Source organism: Diadema setosum, chromosome 2 (assembly GCF_964275005.1).
Source record: "Diadema setosum chromosome 2, eeDiaSeto1, whole genome shotgun sequence".
Taxonomy (NCBI): domain Eukaryota; kingdom Metazoa; phylum Echinodermata; class Echinoidea; order Diadematoida; family Diadematidae; genus Diadema; species Diadema setosum.
The window spans coordinates 38,819,406-38,840,469 of NC_092686.1; the positions used below are offsets into that span (position 1 = coordinate 38,819,406).

The window sequence follows — 21,064 nt, forward strand, 5'->3', positions numbered from 1 at the left end:
CTTGATACATATGTGTAGGTCAGTTGTTTCACAAAACATCCTACCATGAACAAATTTTGCAATAAAGCGTAACATATAAGGAGATATCACTATTATTGTCAATAAACCATAACTGTAGATGGCTTATTCTAAAAACAATTCCAATATACTGTAACTATTGTTCAGTATTTAACGATACTTAACATGAATTATTTTTACATCGGTTGTTTCTTTACCTACAATCTGTACGTCACATTTTAGAACTATTTTGAAGCACTTAAGCTGGGCTTTTGTTTTTCATCTGTAGATGGTAGTGTTTTTGCACAAGAAAAAGGAAAATCTGAACCCAACTGTAAAAGAGAGAAAAGAACTCCCCAAACAATGTCACAATTTTCAGGTGCTTGCATTTTACCTCAAACATGTTTTTGGTGTTTGAACGTCATGATCGTTTTTCACCATTACCTGATCATGAATCAAGAGGGTGCAGTGTATTTAAGGACTCTGGTGAAAGTTGATTAATTCCGTTTGTTTCACATCCCAACCCTTGAAGAGCATATTTGTATTACAGCATTTTATTCGTTGCTTTGCTGCTCTTATTTGCGGTTTGGTTCCACCCAAGCTGCATGTGCAGTTCAGTTGTAATTATGATATGAAGTTGGAAACCATTTTTCTTCCTATGTGTGAATCCGAATGCATGGCATTGCATAAATGAATACTTTAGTCAGTTAGGAGATACGAATTTCAAGCTGATCTGTAACCTAGTTTGTATTTACATTGTCCTGATTTGTTTAATGTGTTTTCATTGGCCAGTGGGATACATTTGTATTTGTTGTTGCAGTCATAATGCAATCATCAATCTGAAAAAAAAAAAATTAATATGATTGATACAATACATTGTACATGTCACCAACATTCAGAGTACCGGTGAATATGTGTTTAATTGTAATGTACACGGAGTTGAATAGTTACTAGACAAGGGACAGACAACTGTGTAAATTAGCTGAAACATGCTTGTCTGCCAAAGAAAATTATCTCTTTTATGGTCAATAGTCCATGGTCCTATCTTGCTTGTGATAGCTAATCAGCTGAAGTCAATATTGTCTGTATTGCAGATGTCACAGGAAGAATTGTTTTCAGTTGTAATTAGATAAAGGCTGATGACATTTAGGTTTAGTTAATGTCAGCACAAGGCCAGAAGGTCATACTGACGGGTGCGATTCAAAGATTTCACCGTCTCATTCACATGAGCCTTGGATGAACTTTTGTTTGGGGACAACTGTTTCTGCTCTGTCTTCCATAAAGTGCCTGCTGAACAGCTTTTGTGGGGGGGGGGGGGGAGATGTAAAACAAACCAAAAGTGATAATTAATCCAGGGAACTAAATGTTCAAGTACAGAGAAGGAGATATCATGTGTGGCATGCATTTAAAAAGCAGTTTGCTATGATAGCAATGTGAGATCAGTTCAGCTTGGTGATAGCAACAAGTGCAATGAAAGTTGCAAGTTTGTCAGCCTTTACTGTGGTAGCTACAATTATCACAATAACAATAACAGCAAATCTTTTCATCAAACAGGAATCAGGTTGACGTAGAAATTTTACATTAAGGCTTAAAGGTCGAATAGATCCCTTTTGCAAATGTCACAAAATGTTGCATGGTTAAAGAATAGTGTCTCCCAATATCTTGTATGAAATCTTACAGTAGTATGCCTCACAGTTCAACAACATAAAATGATAATGTAGCCCCATGTTTCTTGAGAATGCATTGCCCTTTGCGCATAGAGAATAAATCAGAATAACTTAGTGAATAAATTCATCGGAAACTTAAAGTATTGTTTCCCTCTCCATCATAAAGAAATTTCCAGTTTCATAATTGTGCGGAAAGATCTGAATTTCTACATTATATCAGCTTATGAAAGGAGTCTGATTTTCAGGGTTGCAAAAGAGACGCACAAACACTAAAATGGAGGTATTTGAAAATTACGTATTGTAGGACAGTGCTGTGTCAGATGTGATGCATTGATGCATCTGTTGAAGGTATAGTCAATTGCATGTGTTGAAGCAGAGTGTGTGTGTTCATTAATCATATGAGTGGCCTTCACCCAGCTCCCTTTACTCCCTGTCCTCTCTACCCCCATCCCCCTACCCTCATCTCCCAGCATGCAACTGTGACCCCTCGGGTTCGGAGAATGGCGGGGAGTGTGCCAGCCACACGGTGGACGATGTGGTGGCTGGCATGTGTCTGTGCAAGCGCTATGTGACGGGGCAGCGCTGTGACGTTTGCCAGGATGGCTACTGGAACCTGAGGGAGGACAACCCAGAGGGCTGCATAGGTAATATTGCGCTCCTGCCTGCCAGACAAAATTGTGCTTCTTTGCAGAGAACTTTTCTGTACCCCACTTAAAAAAAAGATTAGCTTGTTACATACTGCTGGATGAAATGTTTTTGTACCGGCATGCATTTCAAATGCGTCTGAAGTTTGGAATCCAATTTTCTTTGTTAGATTTGGCAAAAAGGTGATTTGATGATTTGACTGCTTGCTTTTTGAGATGAATGATAATATGCTGTCTCTTCATCCATTTACAAGAGCATTGTCTCTGGATCTATCTATCGATATGTCAATATGTATATAAACACACACATTACACCCTATACATGTACGTGAATGGTTGAATCAGTAATGTGGCACTCTGCCGAGTTAAATGAATGACAATATGTTACATGTACCATGAATGCATCTGAATAATTCTTACTGATATACTTCTCTCCTGAGTTGTCAAACTGCTTTCAGTAAATCCCAGACCTGAAGGAAAGTCAATGTTCAAGCAGTATAACAAGTGAAAGACCCTCACCACTGCAAGCCATTTAGGATCTCATCCACTTTTTTTTTTTAGGAAGAGTTGCGATTTATCTCAGTTTTGAGCTGTCATAAATGAGAACAAATGCATGTAGGAGACCAGACATTATTCCAAAGTTAAACAAGATTCTGCTTTTGAGCTGTCAGTAGTATTTAAAACCTATGTCTAAAGAGGTGATGAGATTACATAACTAAATAACATTCTTTCGACAAGAGGATTGTATCACATGCTTAATCATTGAAAATCAATGAAAACTTGATGACATTATGGGAATATGACTTACCACTACTTGAATATCTTGATAAAGTTCATATGACTTTCATAGTCTGTTTAAAAGTTTGAAAGAGCACTGACGCATTTATTTCCATCAGAGATATCTTTTTTATTCTTTTGGACATAGCAGTGGTAGTCATTCAGTCAAGTTTTGTATCATTTTTCTCTGTTTCCTGTCTTCCCTTGAACCATCCAGAATGTGCTTGCAACTTACTCGGATCAGAGAACAACATGGGATGTGACAAGACGACGGGCAACTGCAGGTGCAAGCGATATGTCACCGGCCAAAACTGCGACCGCTGCTACGTGAGTCAATTGTGCTCTTTGGTCATATTCGTTATTTAGACAGGGATGGGTTCAAAGCACATACACTGTCATGCACCTTCTTAATCAGGCCCTAGTATGCCATCCCATGTACAGTGATTGACACATGCTGGGATATGTCCATACTATTACTCGCATTTCATTTTGTGTCGAGGAATTATGTTGGGACATGGCTATCAGATGTAAGGTCACACATAAGATTTCAGTTTTCAAATATGAGATTTTAGAGGGATTCTGTTGGGACCATGCTATTAGAATAAGGTCAGATATTGAATATGGGTAATAGAACAGGGCTATTGGGTATGCACATTGAGTCAAGGAAAAGGGTTGCAGTGGTGTTTTAGTGGTACAAATGTATCTGCAGGTATTTTGTGATTGGAATCGAACATATTTGATAAAGTGATTGGTGTTTTGAGTTCATTCCTTTTCAGCACTGGTTTTGTAGATGGTATGTAGCGCCTTTTTGAGTAGTTTTGAGTAGTTTTCATATAATCTCTCAAATGACACTCATTTTAAAGTAAAAAAGATTAAAAAACAACCAATAGGATTATATCTTGATGTTCAATATGTCTGGAATAATGAAATGTGATGAGATAGATACAATTTGTAGCCTACAGAGAATAAACATTTCAGGATAGAGTTCATGTGTGTTGCATATGGTGGTGATGGAAGCAGTGGTAGAGGTGCAGTGGAGGAGGGGGAGGGAATGGAGCAGAGGGGTCATGATAGGGGAATATTATCAGTAGAGGTGATGCAGTAGTAGTATTACCCCAGAGCAATAAACTCTGAGGTGTGACTAAATATGGTGCCGCATGTGGTAACCTTGGCCTCAAGTTTGGCTCGTCAAGTTCATAGATGAGGCATAGACTGACTGGACTTCAAGGGGCTTTATTGTCACCAAAATTTGATTCAGTACACTTTTGGTTTGTATGAGATGTACGTTTAAGCATCTTGAATTGGACTCTAAATACATTTCAAAAATTGTCATTATACAAGAGTTATATTTTTCTGATGAATCAGTTACTTGTTGTATTGATGGTTGTGCCTTTCATCATATTGTTAGTAATTCTAAGAGCAGTAATAGTGAAGCAATTAAGTGCGTACACTGTAATTTAATCAGGTGACGAAGTTTATACCTGGTGTGGTTGAGTTGAGCTTGATAACATTGACAACAACTACAGTGCTGAATTCTTACTTAAGTAACTGATCACTGCTGTTTTTGTCTCCAGATACAATGAGCTTAAATATGCATAGATAATCCTTGTGCAAATTAACATCTGAAAGTAAACTGTCTAGACAATTGGCCAGCAGTGCCAGCGCATTTATCTGTTGCTGTCTAGATTAAGAGGGAATGGTCTTGTTTTACAAATCCATCGGCAGCAGTGGCAATGCCCACATCCAGTGCACAGACAAGGTACTTTATCCTACTTATTTGATCCTCAGAGGGGTCTTAAAACTGTCATTCTCATGGCTTTCTTAACAAACAAACAAACAAATAAAAAAAAAGAAGGGAACAAACATAATACCGTTGCCAAAGATGCAATGAAGAATTAATATCAACAAAGGAAATCAAGAATTTGGCACAAGATCTGGGCAAGGAATTGGCAGGTCAATTATGTGAGGAGAGAAGATACCTGTATCTTGCAGCCTTTCACCTATTTTGCTGAAAGTTGTGCAATTTTGTCCTCCATTTTGACCCCTAACAGGAGGGCTACTTCGGTCTCAGCCAGGACGTTTACGGCTGCCAGCAGTGTGACTGCGATCCCGGCGGTTCCTACAACAACTCGTGCAACCAGGTCTCAGGCCAGTGCCCGTGCCGGCGTAACATCGGAGAGCGTCAGTGTAAGCGGGTCAACTCCGGCTACTACTATGTCAACATGGACTACTACACCTATGAGGCAGAGTATGCACAAGCCGTTGGGGAACTATCGGTGAGTGACTCCACCACAGGTGTCTTGCTCTAGCAGGGAAGTGTGCATTTCAGTGCTGTACTGACACTAGAACTGCATCTGTCTTTAGTGTGTATAAAGGTGAAGATTTCTTTCCTTGCCCTGAGGGTAGGCTAAATTGCATAGCAATAGCCATGTATAAGTGTATGCACTTTTACTGCCCATATACCATGTCAGTGTCCTTGCAATTGAGATGAGCTGACTACAAGGAGTTGCACTTACAGTCTTGACAAAGTCTTGACAGTGCAGTTTATTGTTTGCAGAACTTGCTCTTGTGACATCAAGCATGACATTTATATATTTCAGTTCTGCAATGTGGAAGTCAAGTACGTAGATCATTCACCAACTGGTGTATGATGTACGATGTTCTATGTCAAGTGAAGTATGTTCATAAACTTTTTCACAATTTTGCAGTCTTCTTGAAATGATACTGGAAGATCTGAACTAGGCCTGGTAGGACTCGTTAATTCTGTATCTGGTATATTGGAATCTTGAGTAATTCAAGTGAGCCATGAATGATACGCAAGTGACATGGGTTGAGAAATTGCTGTGTAATTTGGGTGCACCCCTTCCTCTCTTGTCGTGCACACACAGCTTGTGGACTACTACCCCAGAATGCGAGATGATGACTACATCGGGTGGACTGGTCCAGGCTTTATGAGGATCCACGAGGGTGGGCAAATACTTTTCACAGTCGGCAATCTACCCATGTCTGGAGACTATGATATCATTCTCAGATATGAGCCACTGGTGAGTTGTCCTTTCTTACGCACTTTGATTGTCATTGTTGTTGTTGTTGTTGTTGTTGTTGTTGTTGTTGTTTACTTCTCTCTGAAGAGGAGATCAGGGATATTTACTCTCTTGTTATGTACCTGCATGTCAAGAAATTTTGGGTTGTAGAAATGTGGATAAATAAAGATCTGTTGGATGGAAGTAATATTACACCTATGTGAAGCATGATCACTTTTGCTATCTGATCAACTTTCCACATTGATTTATAATAAAAATAACTTTTATTATTCTTCCTGTTATGTATATTTTAATTCCGTGATAGACTTCAGATTGTGAACATGACATATTTCCATTTTCCAGTTATTCCTGCTGTATGTTGTGTCCATATTTTTTGTGGAATGTCCCCATTTTTCTGTACATATCATTTGTAAAGTTATTCTTCATGTTTTTCTTCTCTCTTGATGTACCCTGTCCACAATCGATGCCTCATTTTACATTCTTTATTGATTGAGTATGATATATTAAACTTGATGGATTGGTAATAGTTAGGTATTTGCTCTGCTAATGTTCATGGTAGTACATTTTGGATTCACAATTTTAATATCTGTGCATTTGTAAATTGTATCTGACACTTCAAAATTGAAAGAAAACAAACTGTAAAAACTGGTTGAATCCAAGTTCCATTTGTTTGCTTGGACATTGTAGCTCCCGGGAGCATGGGAGGATGTGCGAGTCACCATCAATCGTCCTGGGGAAATTCCGAACTGGAGTATCTGTGGCAACACCATCCCAATGGATGACATACTGGTTACCACAATTCCCTCGGAGAGGAGGTTGGTACCCTTCATGAATATCTTTTCATATCTCTTCATGTTTTCATAAGAAAATTGAATCACATACCAAGATAACATTGCAGGTATCAGAGAAAAACAGTGTGTTTGACAAGATATTCAAGTCATGATCATGTGGTGAGTGTAATACCAAAAACAGTATATCACTGAAAAAATGGGAAATGATTGTGAAGACACATCACAGTTATGTGTATGGCACATTTCTCTCAAGTTCACAAAGATTTCAGCATTTGAAACTTCAACCTCCCCAATTCCTGTGCCCACATACCCACCCTGCGAGGTACTATTCATTCTTTCTGCCAGAAAATAATTGGAAAATCCATAGTTTAAAAGATGGATGTTCAGAAATGATCCTCTTTACAGTATATCTAGTGTCACTGTTAAATACATTGTATCTACAATGTCATGTGTAATTGACAAATATTCGCTGGCTATCAGTTGGTTACTGTTATGAGACAGCAGACCAACTACAGATGTTAGAACTTTTTGTTCTGTCTCCTCTAAAGGATGTTTAGTGCCATCCAGTGGGTGTATGTTGTGGTTAAATGCATCCTCATTTAGCAGTAATTTGTGGAAGGAGGAAGTGAGTAATGCCAGACAGATAAACACAATTCCTGATTGTGTCTGATCCCTTGTGCAATTGTGCAGATGTACATTTTGTTTGTCACATATATACGAGGTTTGAAATGATGTGATATAACTGAATGACACTGTAACAACTTCAAACAAATTGACTGTGATAAGTGTCATGAATGAGTATATACCACACTGTTGTCCTTTCTTTGTATCATGATGTCTAGAATACCGCTCATAATAGTAATTTTATGACAATGCATGAAAGTAGGTATGTCAGAGCCTTTTGAAAAATTCAAGTGTCCTTCTTGACTACCTTGATGTACTTTGAGATGCAGATATATTTTATTTGGTTATATCTATATATCTCAAACTTGATCAGGAGTTGGTTGTGTGTAATCTCTTTAGTGGAAACGACTACAGCAGTGTATTGTTATCAGTATATCAGACACATTCAATTAGATAATGCTTGAAGCATGAAAGTAAAGATTTTCTCATAAACTCATCTACATATTTGTACTCTTTTGTATTTTCATCTTCCTCGAGTTTGTAATGTAACACATGAAAGAAACTGTGCTCTTCGATGGAGTGGGACCAAGAAGAAATTCACGATTAGGGTTGTTATTGAATACCTGCTCAGTTATATTCAATGTGTTCTCAAAATATGAGATTAGAACATCAAATCAAATTTCGAAGTAGCACAATTATTGTTGGCAGGCAGATGTAGGCCTACACGTATTTGAAAAGTCATTGTACATTGTAGATATACCATACAAATTCAGGGAGATCAGTTAAGTTACAGATGTACCATTCGTCGCTGGGGTGACAAGACCTTGTATCTGAAATTTTGATGAAAATGACTTTTTTTGGATTAATGGTCAGATAATCATTTAAGTGATGTCCTGTCGAAATCCTAGCTGTCTTACCCAAAAATAAAGCCACCACGGCATGTCAAAGGAAAGGCTATCCCATTCGCTGTAGTGCTTTTGACTCTTGTGAACATTTGACATTTTGTAGATACGAGGTCTTGTCGCCCCAGCGAGTGTATAAATAGTAACTTGCTATGCAGCAGTGGGTGTAGCTGACTCTTGAAGGTAACACCCCCCCTTCTCTGTCCTCTGACTGATAACGACATATTTTGTTACGTTTCCCAAAATTTCAGACACGTCGTCCTCAGTAGTCCCGTGTGCTTGGAGACTGGTAAGACTTACACAATCCAGGTAGACTTCACCCGGTACAGCTCAGACAATCGGCCGATCAGCCCACAGATTCTCCTAGACTCTGTAAGTACCACTTCCTGTGACACTCACCATGATTCCACCTGTCTGGGCTGGAGGTGACCAAAAACTTGACAGTTTTGTCTATTTATGGATTTATCATTGTCACGTATGCAGTCTGTGTAGAGTCCAGGGGACCCAAGTAATGATACTCCCCCCCACCCTCCCATGCCTACGAATTGCTTTGATAGTGTCCACTATTTGTTTGTTTGTTTTCAAAACAGGCTACTCCACACGTTTGCTTCCCTCTCCGCAACATAAATTCTCTTGCTTTTGTTTGCTATTTTTTTTTTGTAGAGAAAACTTCATATTCAAGAATATCCATGCACTAATGTTTAAAAAAGTCTGTCTTTCATCAGGATAAATTTTTGCTAAAATGTTGTGCTTTTAAATACTCTAGTAGAACATTTTATCATTTGCAATTGTTGCATAATTATACTGATTTGCTTTTGCTCCAGGTTGGATAGGGGTTGGATGCTTGCTTTTTCTCTAGGTTGGATAGGGGTTGGACACTTGATTTGTCATTGTAATGCCATGGATTTTGGCCAAATTTTGTTGTTCTTCCTTCAAGATGAGTTTAAGATTAAGTAGAGACTGTGATAGTAAGATTATTTTTTTTCATTTTTTAATATTATGCCAAACTTTGTTGCAGGCATTTTCAGAGACCCCAACCCCAAGCACCTTCTGATCTGGAGATTCTCCCGCCCGAAACCCCTAGCAAACGGGAGACTCCAAGTTGATGTGTGCGAAGCGCGAAGTTCATAGGGTTCTAGATGCTCTCTGATGCTATCTAAGGCTTATTTTTTCAACGTACGATAGCAATAAGTAAGAAATCCTTTCCACAGGGAGAGACAGAGCCAGGGCGAGAGAAATCAAATCTCAAGCGGAAGAACGGGAGATTTTGCAAAAATGGGTTTTCGGCGGGAGATCTCCCGTCGAAAACGGGAGAGTTGGAGTCTCTGCATTTTTTCAAGCTTATCTACATTGAAATTGATCAATTTCAATGGTTAAAAGTTGAAATAATCTAATCTATATCAATTTAACAAAAAAACACAATTTGCATTGGATTTGCACACGATATCATGAATTTTAGCTGTTTTCAGGTTGACATGCATACACAAAACATTACGTAACTTTAGAACTGTGTACCTGGACGTCGCAAATTTGGTCTCAAAATATGCGGGAGACTTCAATGAAAAAAGTCATGAAACGACGCGGCAAAATCTTTGCGTGTCACGGAATCGAAGCGCGAAATGTCGAGGGGGGGTGTCAAATTGACCCCCCCTCAGTCAGAATGGGGTTAATGTGATATCTTTGAATAAAGATGGAACTAATCTGTCTCTACTCTGTCTCGTCTAGCTGGTTGTGATGCCGAGGGCAACCACATACCCCATCTTCCAAGGGGAAGACCCCATTGAGCAGTACAGGCTGGAGCAGTGGAACTACTACCGGTGTGGAGAGGCCCACATGTCTGCTGTACACTCGCCCCTCTCTGAGGTCTGCATGGGACTCATGTTCAGCATGTCAGCTATGGCATTTGACGGAGCCCTGGGTGAGATTTTAGCCCTGTTTTCTGGAGTCTGCTTGTCAGCTTGCGATTAGAGATGCAAACTCCTCGAGTGTTCGTTCTGAAGTTTATTTTATGTAGCTTCTGTTGCAGTCAGTGGGTGTCTGATTTGTACGTTATACTGTAATCACTCTGTTTGGAAGTCATGACTGTATTTTCTCTATGTTGCGCTTACTTTAGAAGTAGGAATCTTTTTATTTACTATGCCCTTTCTGTGTTTGATTATGTGTGAGGGATTGGTCTGTAGTACACTTACCTTATACTCATGAGAGACTAGTACTCAAGAAGAAATTTCCAGAAGACTTCTTCAAAAGTGTAGCATTTTAAATATCAAAGTTGCATGATTTACACCAAGTTTCCCCATAGAAATACTGTGCTTTAGACAAATATACCTGCAAGCTGATTATTTATGTAGGTGCTTTTCAGTGTGTTCTTCGTCATCTTGACCTCTATGTTATATCAAAACTTTAAGATGTCTAGTTCAACAGCCATACCTTTCATTCAGAAGCTGAGATTCCTCTGCAATGAAGATACCAAGTGCTGTGTATTTAACCTCTGCCAACCGCTAATCCCACTCATTTACTCTTCTCCAATGGCAGAATGTGGATGCGATTTCATGGGCTCACGCAGTGCCATCTGTGACGAGGCTGGTGGACAGTGCCCGTGCAAGTCCAACGTGATTGGACGCACCTGCAACCAGTGTGCGCCAGGAACCTATGGCTTTGGCCAAGAGGGTTGCACTCGTAAGTCAAGAGTAAAGGCAGTAGCCTTTCTGTTAGTTTGACACAATCTATTAAATGAAGCCATTGTGGCAATTTAAACATCCAGAAATTTCTTTTCATGCCCCAGTTTGTCCCTGCAGCCCTTTGGAAGAGAAATGTCCTTTTATCTTCCTGCTTTTCGTTTTTTATTTTCACACTGCCAGTGAAAAAAGATATATCTTGTCACATACAAGTGTTTCAATTCGTTTGTTTGTTTGTTTTTTAAAGAGAGCAGCAAGGCTTGCCTACCTCCTTTTTAGAATTTAGATTACAGTCACTCATTTGCTGTCAATAACTTTTCATTAAAGCAACAGAAAGATTTGACAAGTTTACACTTCTTCCTTTTGAAGTAAGACTCACGATTATTCCATGTTATTGTACTTCCTTTTAAGTGCATTGGTGATGTAGATGACTTTGAGTTTGAGATAATCTATGCAGACAGCCTAAACCCCTAAACAATAGACACATCGGAGATATGAGGGCACCTCCCCTGTCAGAGATTCCTGAGGACAAGAAGTTTTGAGTTCTGGGTATTTTGACACATGATTGCAGTTGCAAAGGTTTTTTTTTTTGTGATAAAATAAAAGTGATATCCATTCTTCCTAGATATTAGCATTTTGTAGTGTAAAATGAAGTGTCATGCTAATAACCATTTGTGCCTTCTCTGTCACAACATGAACTTTGAACTCTTAGTGATAAGTGAAACAGATGGAATGGAAGGGTAAGAAGTGGCTGTTGATGTTGACTCACTATGTCTCAATCCACCGCAGCTTGCAACTGCGACACCACGGGTTCACTGAACGAGTTCTGCAACCAAGTATCCGGTCAGTGCCAGTGCCGGCCCAATACTTACGGTCAGCAGTGCAACGAGTGTCAGCCAGGCTTCTGGAACTTCCCCAACTGCCAGCGCTGCCGTTGTAACGGTCACGCTGACATCTGCGACCCCCGGACTGGAGAGTGCATTGGTTGTCGTAGCAACACTGCTGGTTTCTACTGTGAAAGGTAAAGGAACTGAAATGTAGCGTTTTTCCATAGTCAAATTTTTTGATTCATGATTATGCACATGCATAATAACCATTAAAATTACTTTATGAATTAGTGTTTTTACTGCAAAATTTGTGATTCAATCATTTCTATAAAAATTTCAGATGTTTTTTTATCATGTATTGTAGAATTTCAATCAAATTTTAAACCCCCCATTATATACAGGAACAAATGACATTCCTAATCTCTCATATATTAGATGACTGCTGTGATTTCTCTTTTTTTAAATGAGGACCTACAAAAAAAATGATGATATCATACTCCCTGTAGGATAGATATGTGTTGTCACATCATATCTTCTCAATGGAGGCCAATAATCTGATGTCCATCTCCTTCCCTGTCCTTTTTCATAGCTGTCAGCGAGGTTACTATGGCGATCCTACTCTCGGCTCCTCCCTGCCCTGCCAGCGCTGCCTGTGTCCGGGTGGGGCTGGTAGCGGCAACCAGTTCGCCGAGACTTGCCAGCTGGATCAGGGCACGCAGACTGTACAGTGTGACTGCTTCAATGGCTACACAGGTGTGCAACCCTCCTCTCTTGTAGCATTTCTTGGATGGAGAAAGGGGGAGGGGGAGGGGGAAGAAGGGAGGTGGGCTGGGAAATTAAGTGAACACTGATATTGCTTTGTCTGGTTTTGGCGATAAATTCTTCTACCTACTCACTGCAACAGCAAGTAATCATTTCATCATATTGGATTTTTGTAATCATATTTTATAGTCCAGGCGCAGCGACCCAGAAAAAATGACTTCGTTCAACCCACCCCGCAGAAAAGGTTTGACTGCATGGGGTGGTCGGTTGGACCCTCTGGAACACCCCTAGGTAGTATGTGATATCAAATTGTGGTATCAATGAAATTTTACAGGCCATTTTAGTTGCGACTTGACCATATTCTTCGAGGAAGCGTCTGCGCACACTAAGACTACTACACGTACTACTAGCACTGCAGCAGGCGCCAATGCCAGTGGTTCGTGTTATAGTCTTAGCGTACAAAGACTTTTTCGGCGACAAACATCGGTTTTTACCTGCAAACTAACTTTTCACCCTAAGCTGGGGTCGGTGTAGTGTAGTTTCCAGACGTTTTTATTTCGTCTTTATTTCTCCGAGTTAAAGCAAGCCAAGTGAGAGTGCATACCCAGCGATTGTGACGCCCGAACCGTTTTTTGTGGCAATCATTGAGCATGCACCCTCACTCGGCTTAGCGGAATACAGCGGGCTTCTGCACAACACACAAGCTGTAACTCAGAGAAATAAAGGCGAAATAAAACAGCTACAAATTAAGACTAGGGTTGGTAACGCTTGTCGCTATTGGGGCACTGAAAATGACAAAATTATCACAGTTTTTGCATTTATTTCACGAAGGATTCATCGAAACGCCTTAAAACTATATATGTGCATGTTGCTAGAGATGTCAGCAATACAATGGGATATATTGTAAGGTATAATGTTGTGCATGGTTACCATGGTAACCGGATGCCAACAGGTGATTGGTAACTCCCAAAAATATCTGGAATTTAGACAGGTTTGTTTCTTTTGCCTTTCGTGCACATCACTCATTGTAGATGAGCTCTACACTGTAAAATTAGTCTGGATAAAAAGGGAAAAGACGCCTAAGATTTTTCCCTCATTCTCTCCTCAGCATTAATTCATTACTGCACTTTTTGAATAAAATTTACATATGATATTTCTGTAGCACCCGCGCCGAGGGGCGGCCGGGTGGGCTGTGATACTCAATCAACTTGACAAAAGAAGAAGGGAGGAGACACGTCTTAGTGGGTTGTATGGGCACAAGCAGCAATCAAAATGTGATCGTTTATTCATAATGATTCACTGTTATCCATTTGATAACTCTTTCTCACACTCTGTTATAATTATCACATGGATCGAGCATCAGCTCGTAGTAACATGATACCAACTCTTATAATAATTATTCTTTTTCACTGTTATATATACTACCCTGTGTATGTGTGGTCTTCTATAATAAAACTAATCAATCAAAACACACATACTTAACATAACTGATAACTAATTAATTAATAAAATGAATTAACATTACGGTTCTTCTGCAATAACACTTTGATCTATTCTAATCCAAATAAATGTAAAACATATCAATGCAATAATCTTTTAACCTGTCACTCCCAATAATAATCTAACAAACTATATATTATATTATATATACAAACTTAATTATGATGTTGCAAATTATGCATGAAACAGTTTCGATATTAATCTAACTCATTAACTCATTAACAACCAACAGAGTTAATAGATACTTTAACTATGAACCGACAGAATATTCATCAGGATTTATCAAACAACTTCTCTTTTAAAAATAACCATATTCTGTTAATAAATCTAGTAATCTAGTAAATAATGTGCAATGCTACTAAAAATGCTACTAAACAATCATACCAACAATAACTTCACCCAACACATCTTCTAGTACTCTGTTCTGTGAGTAGAATGGTATAAATTGTAAATGGACAGAAAATAAAATGGAAATGAAACTGAAATTATACCTTCTTTCGCATATTCATGTAAGGCACTGGACATGAGATATCAACATAGCTACACTCAATCTGATTTCATTTAATGCTTTACAAGGGATGTGCAGTTTCCTTGAAAAATGAGGAACCACACAAGTGAGAAAAGCACGGAAAACTGTAATCTTCTGCAGCAAATTCAAAGACAAAGAATTTGTAAACTTGTACCAGCAGGTCTACCTCATTCCTTGGTACAGTACTGAATAATTTATGTTTCAGACCCTGTATCCATAAACCACTTCTCTATTCTCATTTATAAAACCTTTAATACACTATATATACAGACATACATTCATTCTACTTAACTAAATGAAGAATGTTCCTTCATTCCAATCACACATCCAAATAATTATGTTAGAGACAAGTACAACATACTTAATTATATATCATATTACTGAACAATCTTAATGGGTCTATGTTTGTGAGACTAGCTTGTGGCTGGAGACAAGCTCTGCCAGAGTTTCTATCAGCCCCAGCTTATCCCTTAATTCTAGCTGGACAGCATCCACTATAAAGAACACCTAATTCACACCTTACATTAAGTGTGCCTCCTCTGTGAGGAGCATGCTGCTACCTCTGTTTTGTCTTAGCAAATGTGTTTACACAGACCAAAGATGCTGAATGCAAGGGGTAGGGGTATTAAGGTACTAATTTCTGCCCTCACTCTACCCTGTTGCACACACACACTTTGCTGGCTTTGTTCTCATCTACTGGGTAGTGAATGGAAGGTGGTGCAGGGGGAGCAGGCAAACAGATTAATCTGAATCAGGCTTTGTTTCCACTTCCTTTGCTATATAACTCCCCTGGCCTGTTCTCACAATATACACCAAGCATGTTCACATTGCTGTCTTATAGCTATTCCCAACACTTGTTAACTCTATGACTGTACTACATTCTAGAAACTACATATTGATCTCCAAACTAACAGGAACATAGATGAATATTTATATACATGGTTGTGTACAGAACATATAAATATATAGGCAAAATGGTATGAAACATATCATGAGAATGCACATATTATATTCATGTGTATTCTCCTACAAATCCTGATACCGACAAGTCTTCCCTTTTAAAATACCTTGTTTTAGATATTTTCCTCATTTAATACTTTAAACTTTAAAAGTCACTTATGATACAGATGGATCGAGTGAGCAGAGACATACTCAGAACAAGTTACCATGTGTCAACTCACCCAAAATCTCTCTAACATAAGTTCTCTAACTTGATTATATCGCCTGTCATTCAAGCTGTAATTCATTATTACAAATTGACACAATCACACTTATAACTCACTTCTTTCACCACTTACTATATACAGTATATCATACATACAAGTAGAAATATAATTGAATATGGTGTATCAAGAAGTTTCTTACCTTGACAAAAGAAGAAGGGAGGAGACACGTCTTAGTGGGTTGTATGGGCACAAGCAGCAATCAAAATGTGATGGGTTAGCTGATGCTGTTTTGGCCACATGCTACCCTCTCCTTTGTTCTCGACTCTTCCACTCTTGTGTAGGGGTGAGAGAAGATCTCTCACAGAGGGATTATATGTTTCACATAGGACATAGCTTATATAACAAAAAAATGGGGGGGGGGGGCATATTTTCCTGTGGGTTCTAATGGGGGGGGGGGGGCATATTTTCCTGTGGGTTCTACATCTCTCCCCTCCTGAAAATAATGTCTTCCACGACATTAAAACATATTTGGTATAGATATACCACTTATATAAAACTGTGTGAATTTTGAACACTTCAATTCCCTTTTACAAACAATAACATCAGTCACTTTTAAGGGAACATACCCTGTTACGAGTGTTTCTATAGAAATATATCATTGTCATAATCATAAAATGTTGAGGATCCGTCCTCCATGCTCTCTGCCTTAATCCCATTCCTGGGACTGTTACGACCTTAACAGGGTGTGCACATATCCTGTTTTATAATATAGGTCTTCCAATCTTTCTTAGATTTATCGATTACAAATGATACATAATATGCCATGAGTGGCATTTTCTCAACAAAAACACTCTCAACAAATAGGGGTTCAGGAACTAACAATGGAATGTAATTTCCAGTATGTCATCTTAGACTGCTTTTCTCACCTAGAGATTAGCTTCACCTTCCTGAACCATTATCTCTCTTCAAACCCTGCGCATGGGTTTGCTTCTATCTCTCTATACATCTATCCCTATTTGTTTTGCTTTTCTTCATCTTTAACACTGATTATACGTCTAAGGTGAATTGTAAGTATCAGTCAAAGTTAATAAAATTATTGTTTCACTCATCCTCGTTGAAACTGTCCTTTCACTTGTTGTGGAGGATCTTGTTTTCCTTCTCGATGTAGCTCGCTGTACTTCAGCCCAGGTTGACAGTAGATTTCCGGAAATGTCATGGTGCGATGAACAGATGATGTGCAGACTCGCAGACATCTCGCGTGTGCAGCAGACATCATGGGGACATCATGTCGGGATCTGGCCTGGAGGGTAGTGGTGATGATGATACGAACTATTTGGCCCACTGGAACTCATCCCCATAGGAGGATACAGTTGGGCAGGAAGGGGAAAGAGGGGAAAAGGTTGTTGGTTAAAGTTAGAGTACTGGTTACGAAGGAGGTATTGAGGAGGAATGGAGGGTTGGATGAAAGGCTGGCTGGCGTTCATGTCACTGTAGAAGTTGGGGAAGGGTTGGTGGTTGTAGGTTGTAAGCTGGGGTCCGTAGACTAGATTATCTTGTCTGTGGCCAGACATAGTGTTCATATGACCAATAGTCGAAGGCTGTCCCAGTTGTTCATATGTGAAAGTGGTTGGAGGTCTCCTGGTGCGGCTAGACGTCCTTCTCTCTTGGGTCTGTGGTGGGGTTTGTTGTGGTGCTGGATTTTCATCTGTTCGTTCTCTTTCAGGTGGTTCGTGGGTCTCCTCAATGTCCTGAGTTCTCTCAACCGGGCCTTCATTAGTTCTGTGTTCTAGAACATTTTCAACATTTTGCTCACCCTCCACCTGGTTTCCCTCAGTCACTTCCACTGTTTGGTAGGGTGTCTCCGGGTTCACATCTGGATCGTGTTCCTGAGCTCTCCGCCTGTATTCCAGGTAATAACCTGATTCTGAGTCGTCTGAGTCTGAGATCTCATCTGGAGGTGGTGACTCTGGCGACTGTCTTCTCTTCGGAGGCCGGCTTGCTGAGGAACGAGTTTCAGGTCTTTGGGGTATGTGTTTCGGCATGACTGGTGACTCTTTTTCAAGGTAGTCACACGGAAGAAGGTGATTCCTGTGTAGGACTCGAGTTCGCCCTTTACCACTCTCTGGCGCAATCTCGTACACTGGCATTTCCTCCTTCTGAGCGACAACCCTGTACACCGTGTCCTCCCAGTATCCGCGGAGCTTTCCTGGACCACTTGTAGGAGCCAAATTCTTGACCAATACTCTGTCACCTGGAGAGAGGATTGGACTGTAGATGTTCTTGTCATAGAGCTGTTTATTGTGTCTAGCTGATGCTGTCATTCGCTGGGAAGCCATCTTGTATGCCTCCTCCATTTGACCTTTCCACTTCTCTACGTAGCCGTCATAGTCCTTTGGGGTGCCTGAGTCCTCTGCAGTTTTCAGACCAAATGCCAAATCGACTGGAAGACGGGGCGTTCTGCCATACAGGAGGAAAAATGGGGAATACCCTGTGGAGGAGTGCCGGGTACAGTTGTACGCGTGGACCACTTTGTTGAGATGCTCTTTCCACCTGGCCTTCTCTGTGGTTGGTAGTGTGCGGAGCATTCCAAGTAGTGTCCTGTTCATCCTCTCTACTTTCCCATTTCCCTCGGGATGGTACGGCGTTGTGTGGGATCTTGAAATTCCAGTCAGACGACAGAGTTGTGAGAAAAACTTATTCTCAAACTCCCTCCCTTGGTCGTGGTGTATTCGCTTGGGGAGGCCAAACCGTAGTACAAAGTCATTGAAAAACTTGTCAGCTGCCGTCTTCGCGCTCTTGTTTGAGGTTGCGTACGCCTGTGCAAATCTGGTATAGTGATCTACAATGACCAGTATGTATTCCTGCCCGCCGACACTCTTCTCTAGGTGGAGAAAATCTAAAGACACCAACTCGAAAGGCTGCGATGCAATGATCGGATTGAGTGGTGCCCTTGTTCTCCTTACTGGTTTCTTGTCTTTGATGCATGAACATGTGCGTCCTATGTACTGCTCAACGTCTCGTTGCATATGAGGCCAGTAAAACCGATCCCTGAGGAGAGAGAGTACACGGTCTGCGCCTTGGTGCCCCATGTTGTCATGAAGTTGTTGTAGAACTAGTTGGTGGTAACACTTGGGTAGTAGCATTTGACGGCGGTTGGCAGTTTTTCGAACTAGGACGCCATCTTCACCAACATGCAACTGTTTCCATTCATGCAACAGACGTCGAGAGCAGGGATGCATGTCTTTTTGGGCTTCTCGGCTTGGGAATTTGTCTTGCAGTTTGGCTTGTAGGACTGGTCTGATTGCTGGGTCTTGTTCTTGTGCTGTTCGAATTGTTTTGCTGGTCAAGACTGGTGGCGTCTCGGGACTTCCTACTATGCTCTCTCTTGCAATGTCAGTGGACAGGGCGTGAACGAAAACTGCCTCCGTCCCTTGTTGTTGCACTGCAGCGTACATTGCTGTAACTGTGTCTGGGGAGACCTCCTTCGTGCACATCTGCTGGTATTCTGCCAAGTCCACTGGCAACCTAGAAAGCGTATCTGCCACTTGGTTCTTCTTTCCAGGGAGATATTTCACTGAAAAGTTGAAATCGGCCAGCTCTGAGACCCACCTCTGTCCAGTTGCGTTTAGCCTTGCTGTGGTCATGATGTAAGTCAGGGGGTTGTTGTCTGTGAAGATGGTAAAGCTAGGGGCATAAAACAAATAATCCCGGAAATGTTCTGTCACTGCCCATTTCAGAGCTAGAAATTCTAACTTGCCAGAATGCAGGTGGTAGTTCTTCTCGGCAGGGGACAGTGTTCGGGAGCCATAACCAATCACACAAATCTTCCCATCTTGTTCCTGAGTCAGAACCGCACCTAGTCCTTCTTGTGATGCATCTGTGAAAAGTGCAAATGGTTTGTCAAAATCCGGGTAGGCCATGATGGGAGGTGAGGTTAGCTGGTCAATGAGATTTTCCAGTATTATCTGATGTTCATTTGTCCATGTGATGGGCTGACTGGATGGGACTACATGTTTCTTTATTTTTGTTTTCCTATTTCTTGGGTTGCTTGTCTTTTTGTCTACTTTTGGATCTTGGTGTGGTGGTCCCTTCAACAGGTCATAGAGGGGTTTAGCTTTTCGGGAGAAGTCAACGATGTACCTGCGGTAATATCCAACAAGGCCAAGCACTTGTCTTACACCACCTACGTTCTTTGGGCGCTTATTTCTCAAGGCTTGTAGTGCTGCTGTATCTTTCGGATCTGGTCGATGTCCCTTGTTGGAGACGATCCGGCCCAGGTACTTTACTTCTTTTTGAAACAGCATACATTTTGCTGGTTTCAACTTGATTCCTTGTTGCTTCATCCTCTGCAAGACCTGTTGAATGTGGTTGAGATGGTCATCAAAGTTTTGGCTGTATACCAGAATGTCGTCCAAGTACACAACACAGAACTTATGAGTCAGGCCATCCAAGGTCCGTTCCATGTGGCGTTGATATACCGCTGGGGCATTCTTCAAACCAAACGGAATGCGTACCCATTGGTATAAGCCCCAGGGGGTGACAAACGCAGTCATCGGTTGGCTATCCTTGTCCATGTACCCCTGGTGATAGGCCTTGCCTTGGTCGAGTGTAGTGAACCATTGACTTCCTCCAAGCCCATCGAGGACATCTTGGATGCGGGGTATGGGTTGGCGGTCGCAGATGGTCTTCTTGTTCAACTCCCGGTAGTCGATGCACAGACGTAGGCCACCATCCTTCTTCCTAACACAGACTACTGGAGATGAATAAGGGGATGTAGACTTTTCAACAAATCCACGACTAATCAGATCTTCAATGTAATTTCGGACCTCTTGGTAAAGTGGTCGGGGGATAGACATGCATGTACGTTGAACTGGGGAATGATCGGTCACATTGATGTGCATTTGCAGGTCTTCAATGCGTCCGATGTCATCATCATTCCTTGCAAATGCGTCCCTTTCTTGTCTTAAAACCCTTTTCACCTTTTCTTGTTGCTCTGGGGTAAGATTAGAGAGGTCCACATCAGGGATGAAATCATCATGGGCAGGGGTATCGGGTGTAACCGTGGCGACCTTTACCTCTGGCAACTCATGGGGAGTCATGACATGACCTGGTATGATGGCAGCCGCTCTTTGCACCCGTCCTACAATCGTTGGGCCATG

The 21,064-nt window shown here is 40.8% G+C and overlaps 1 protein-coding gene across 1 annotated transcript in view; it reads left to right on the forward strand.

The window, feature by feature from the left end:
• The window catches only part of LOC140246293 (laminin subunit beta-1-like), a 79,096-nt gene that overhangs the window by 34,309 nt on the left and 23,723 nt on the right, over positions 1-21,064 (forward strand). Inside the window, exons 7-16 of the mRNA XM_072325760.1 lie at positions 2,135-2,308; positions 3,303-3,412; positions 5,137-5,361; positions 5,974-6,129; positions 6,817-6,944; positions 8,698-8,818; positions 10,172-10,364; positions 10,979-11,122; positions 11,911-12,142; positions 12,538-12,701. Coding sequence (XP_072181861.1) covers positions 2,135-2,308; positions 3,303-3,412; positions 5,137-5,361; positions 5,974-6,129; positions 6,817-6,944; positions 8,698-8,818; positions 10,172-10,364; positions 10,979-11,122; positions 11,911-12,142; positions 12,538-12,701 — 1,647 coding nt within the window. The remainder of the gene's footprint in view (positions 1-2,134; positions 2,309-3,302; positions 3,413-5,136; positions 5,362-5,973; positions 6,130-6,816; positions 6,945-8,697; positions 8,819-10,171; positions 10,365-10,978; positions 11,123-11,910; positions 12,143-12,537; positions 12,702-21,064) is intronic.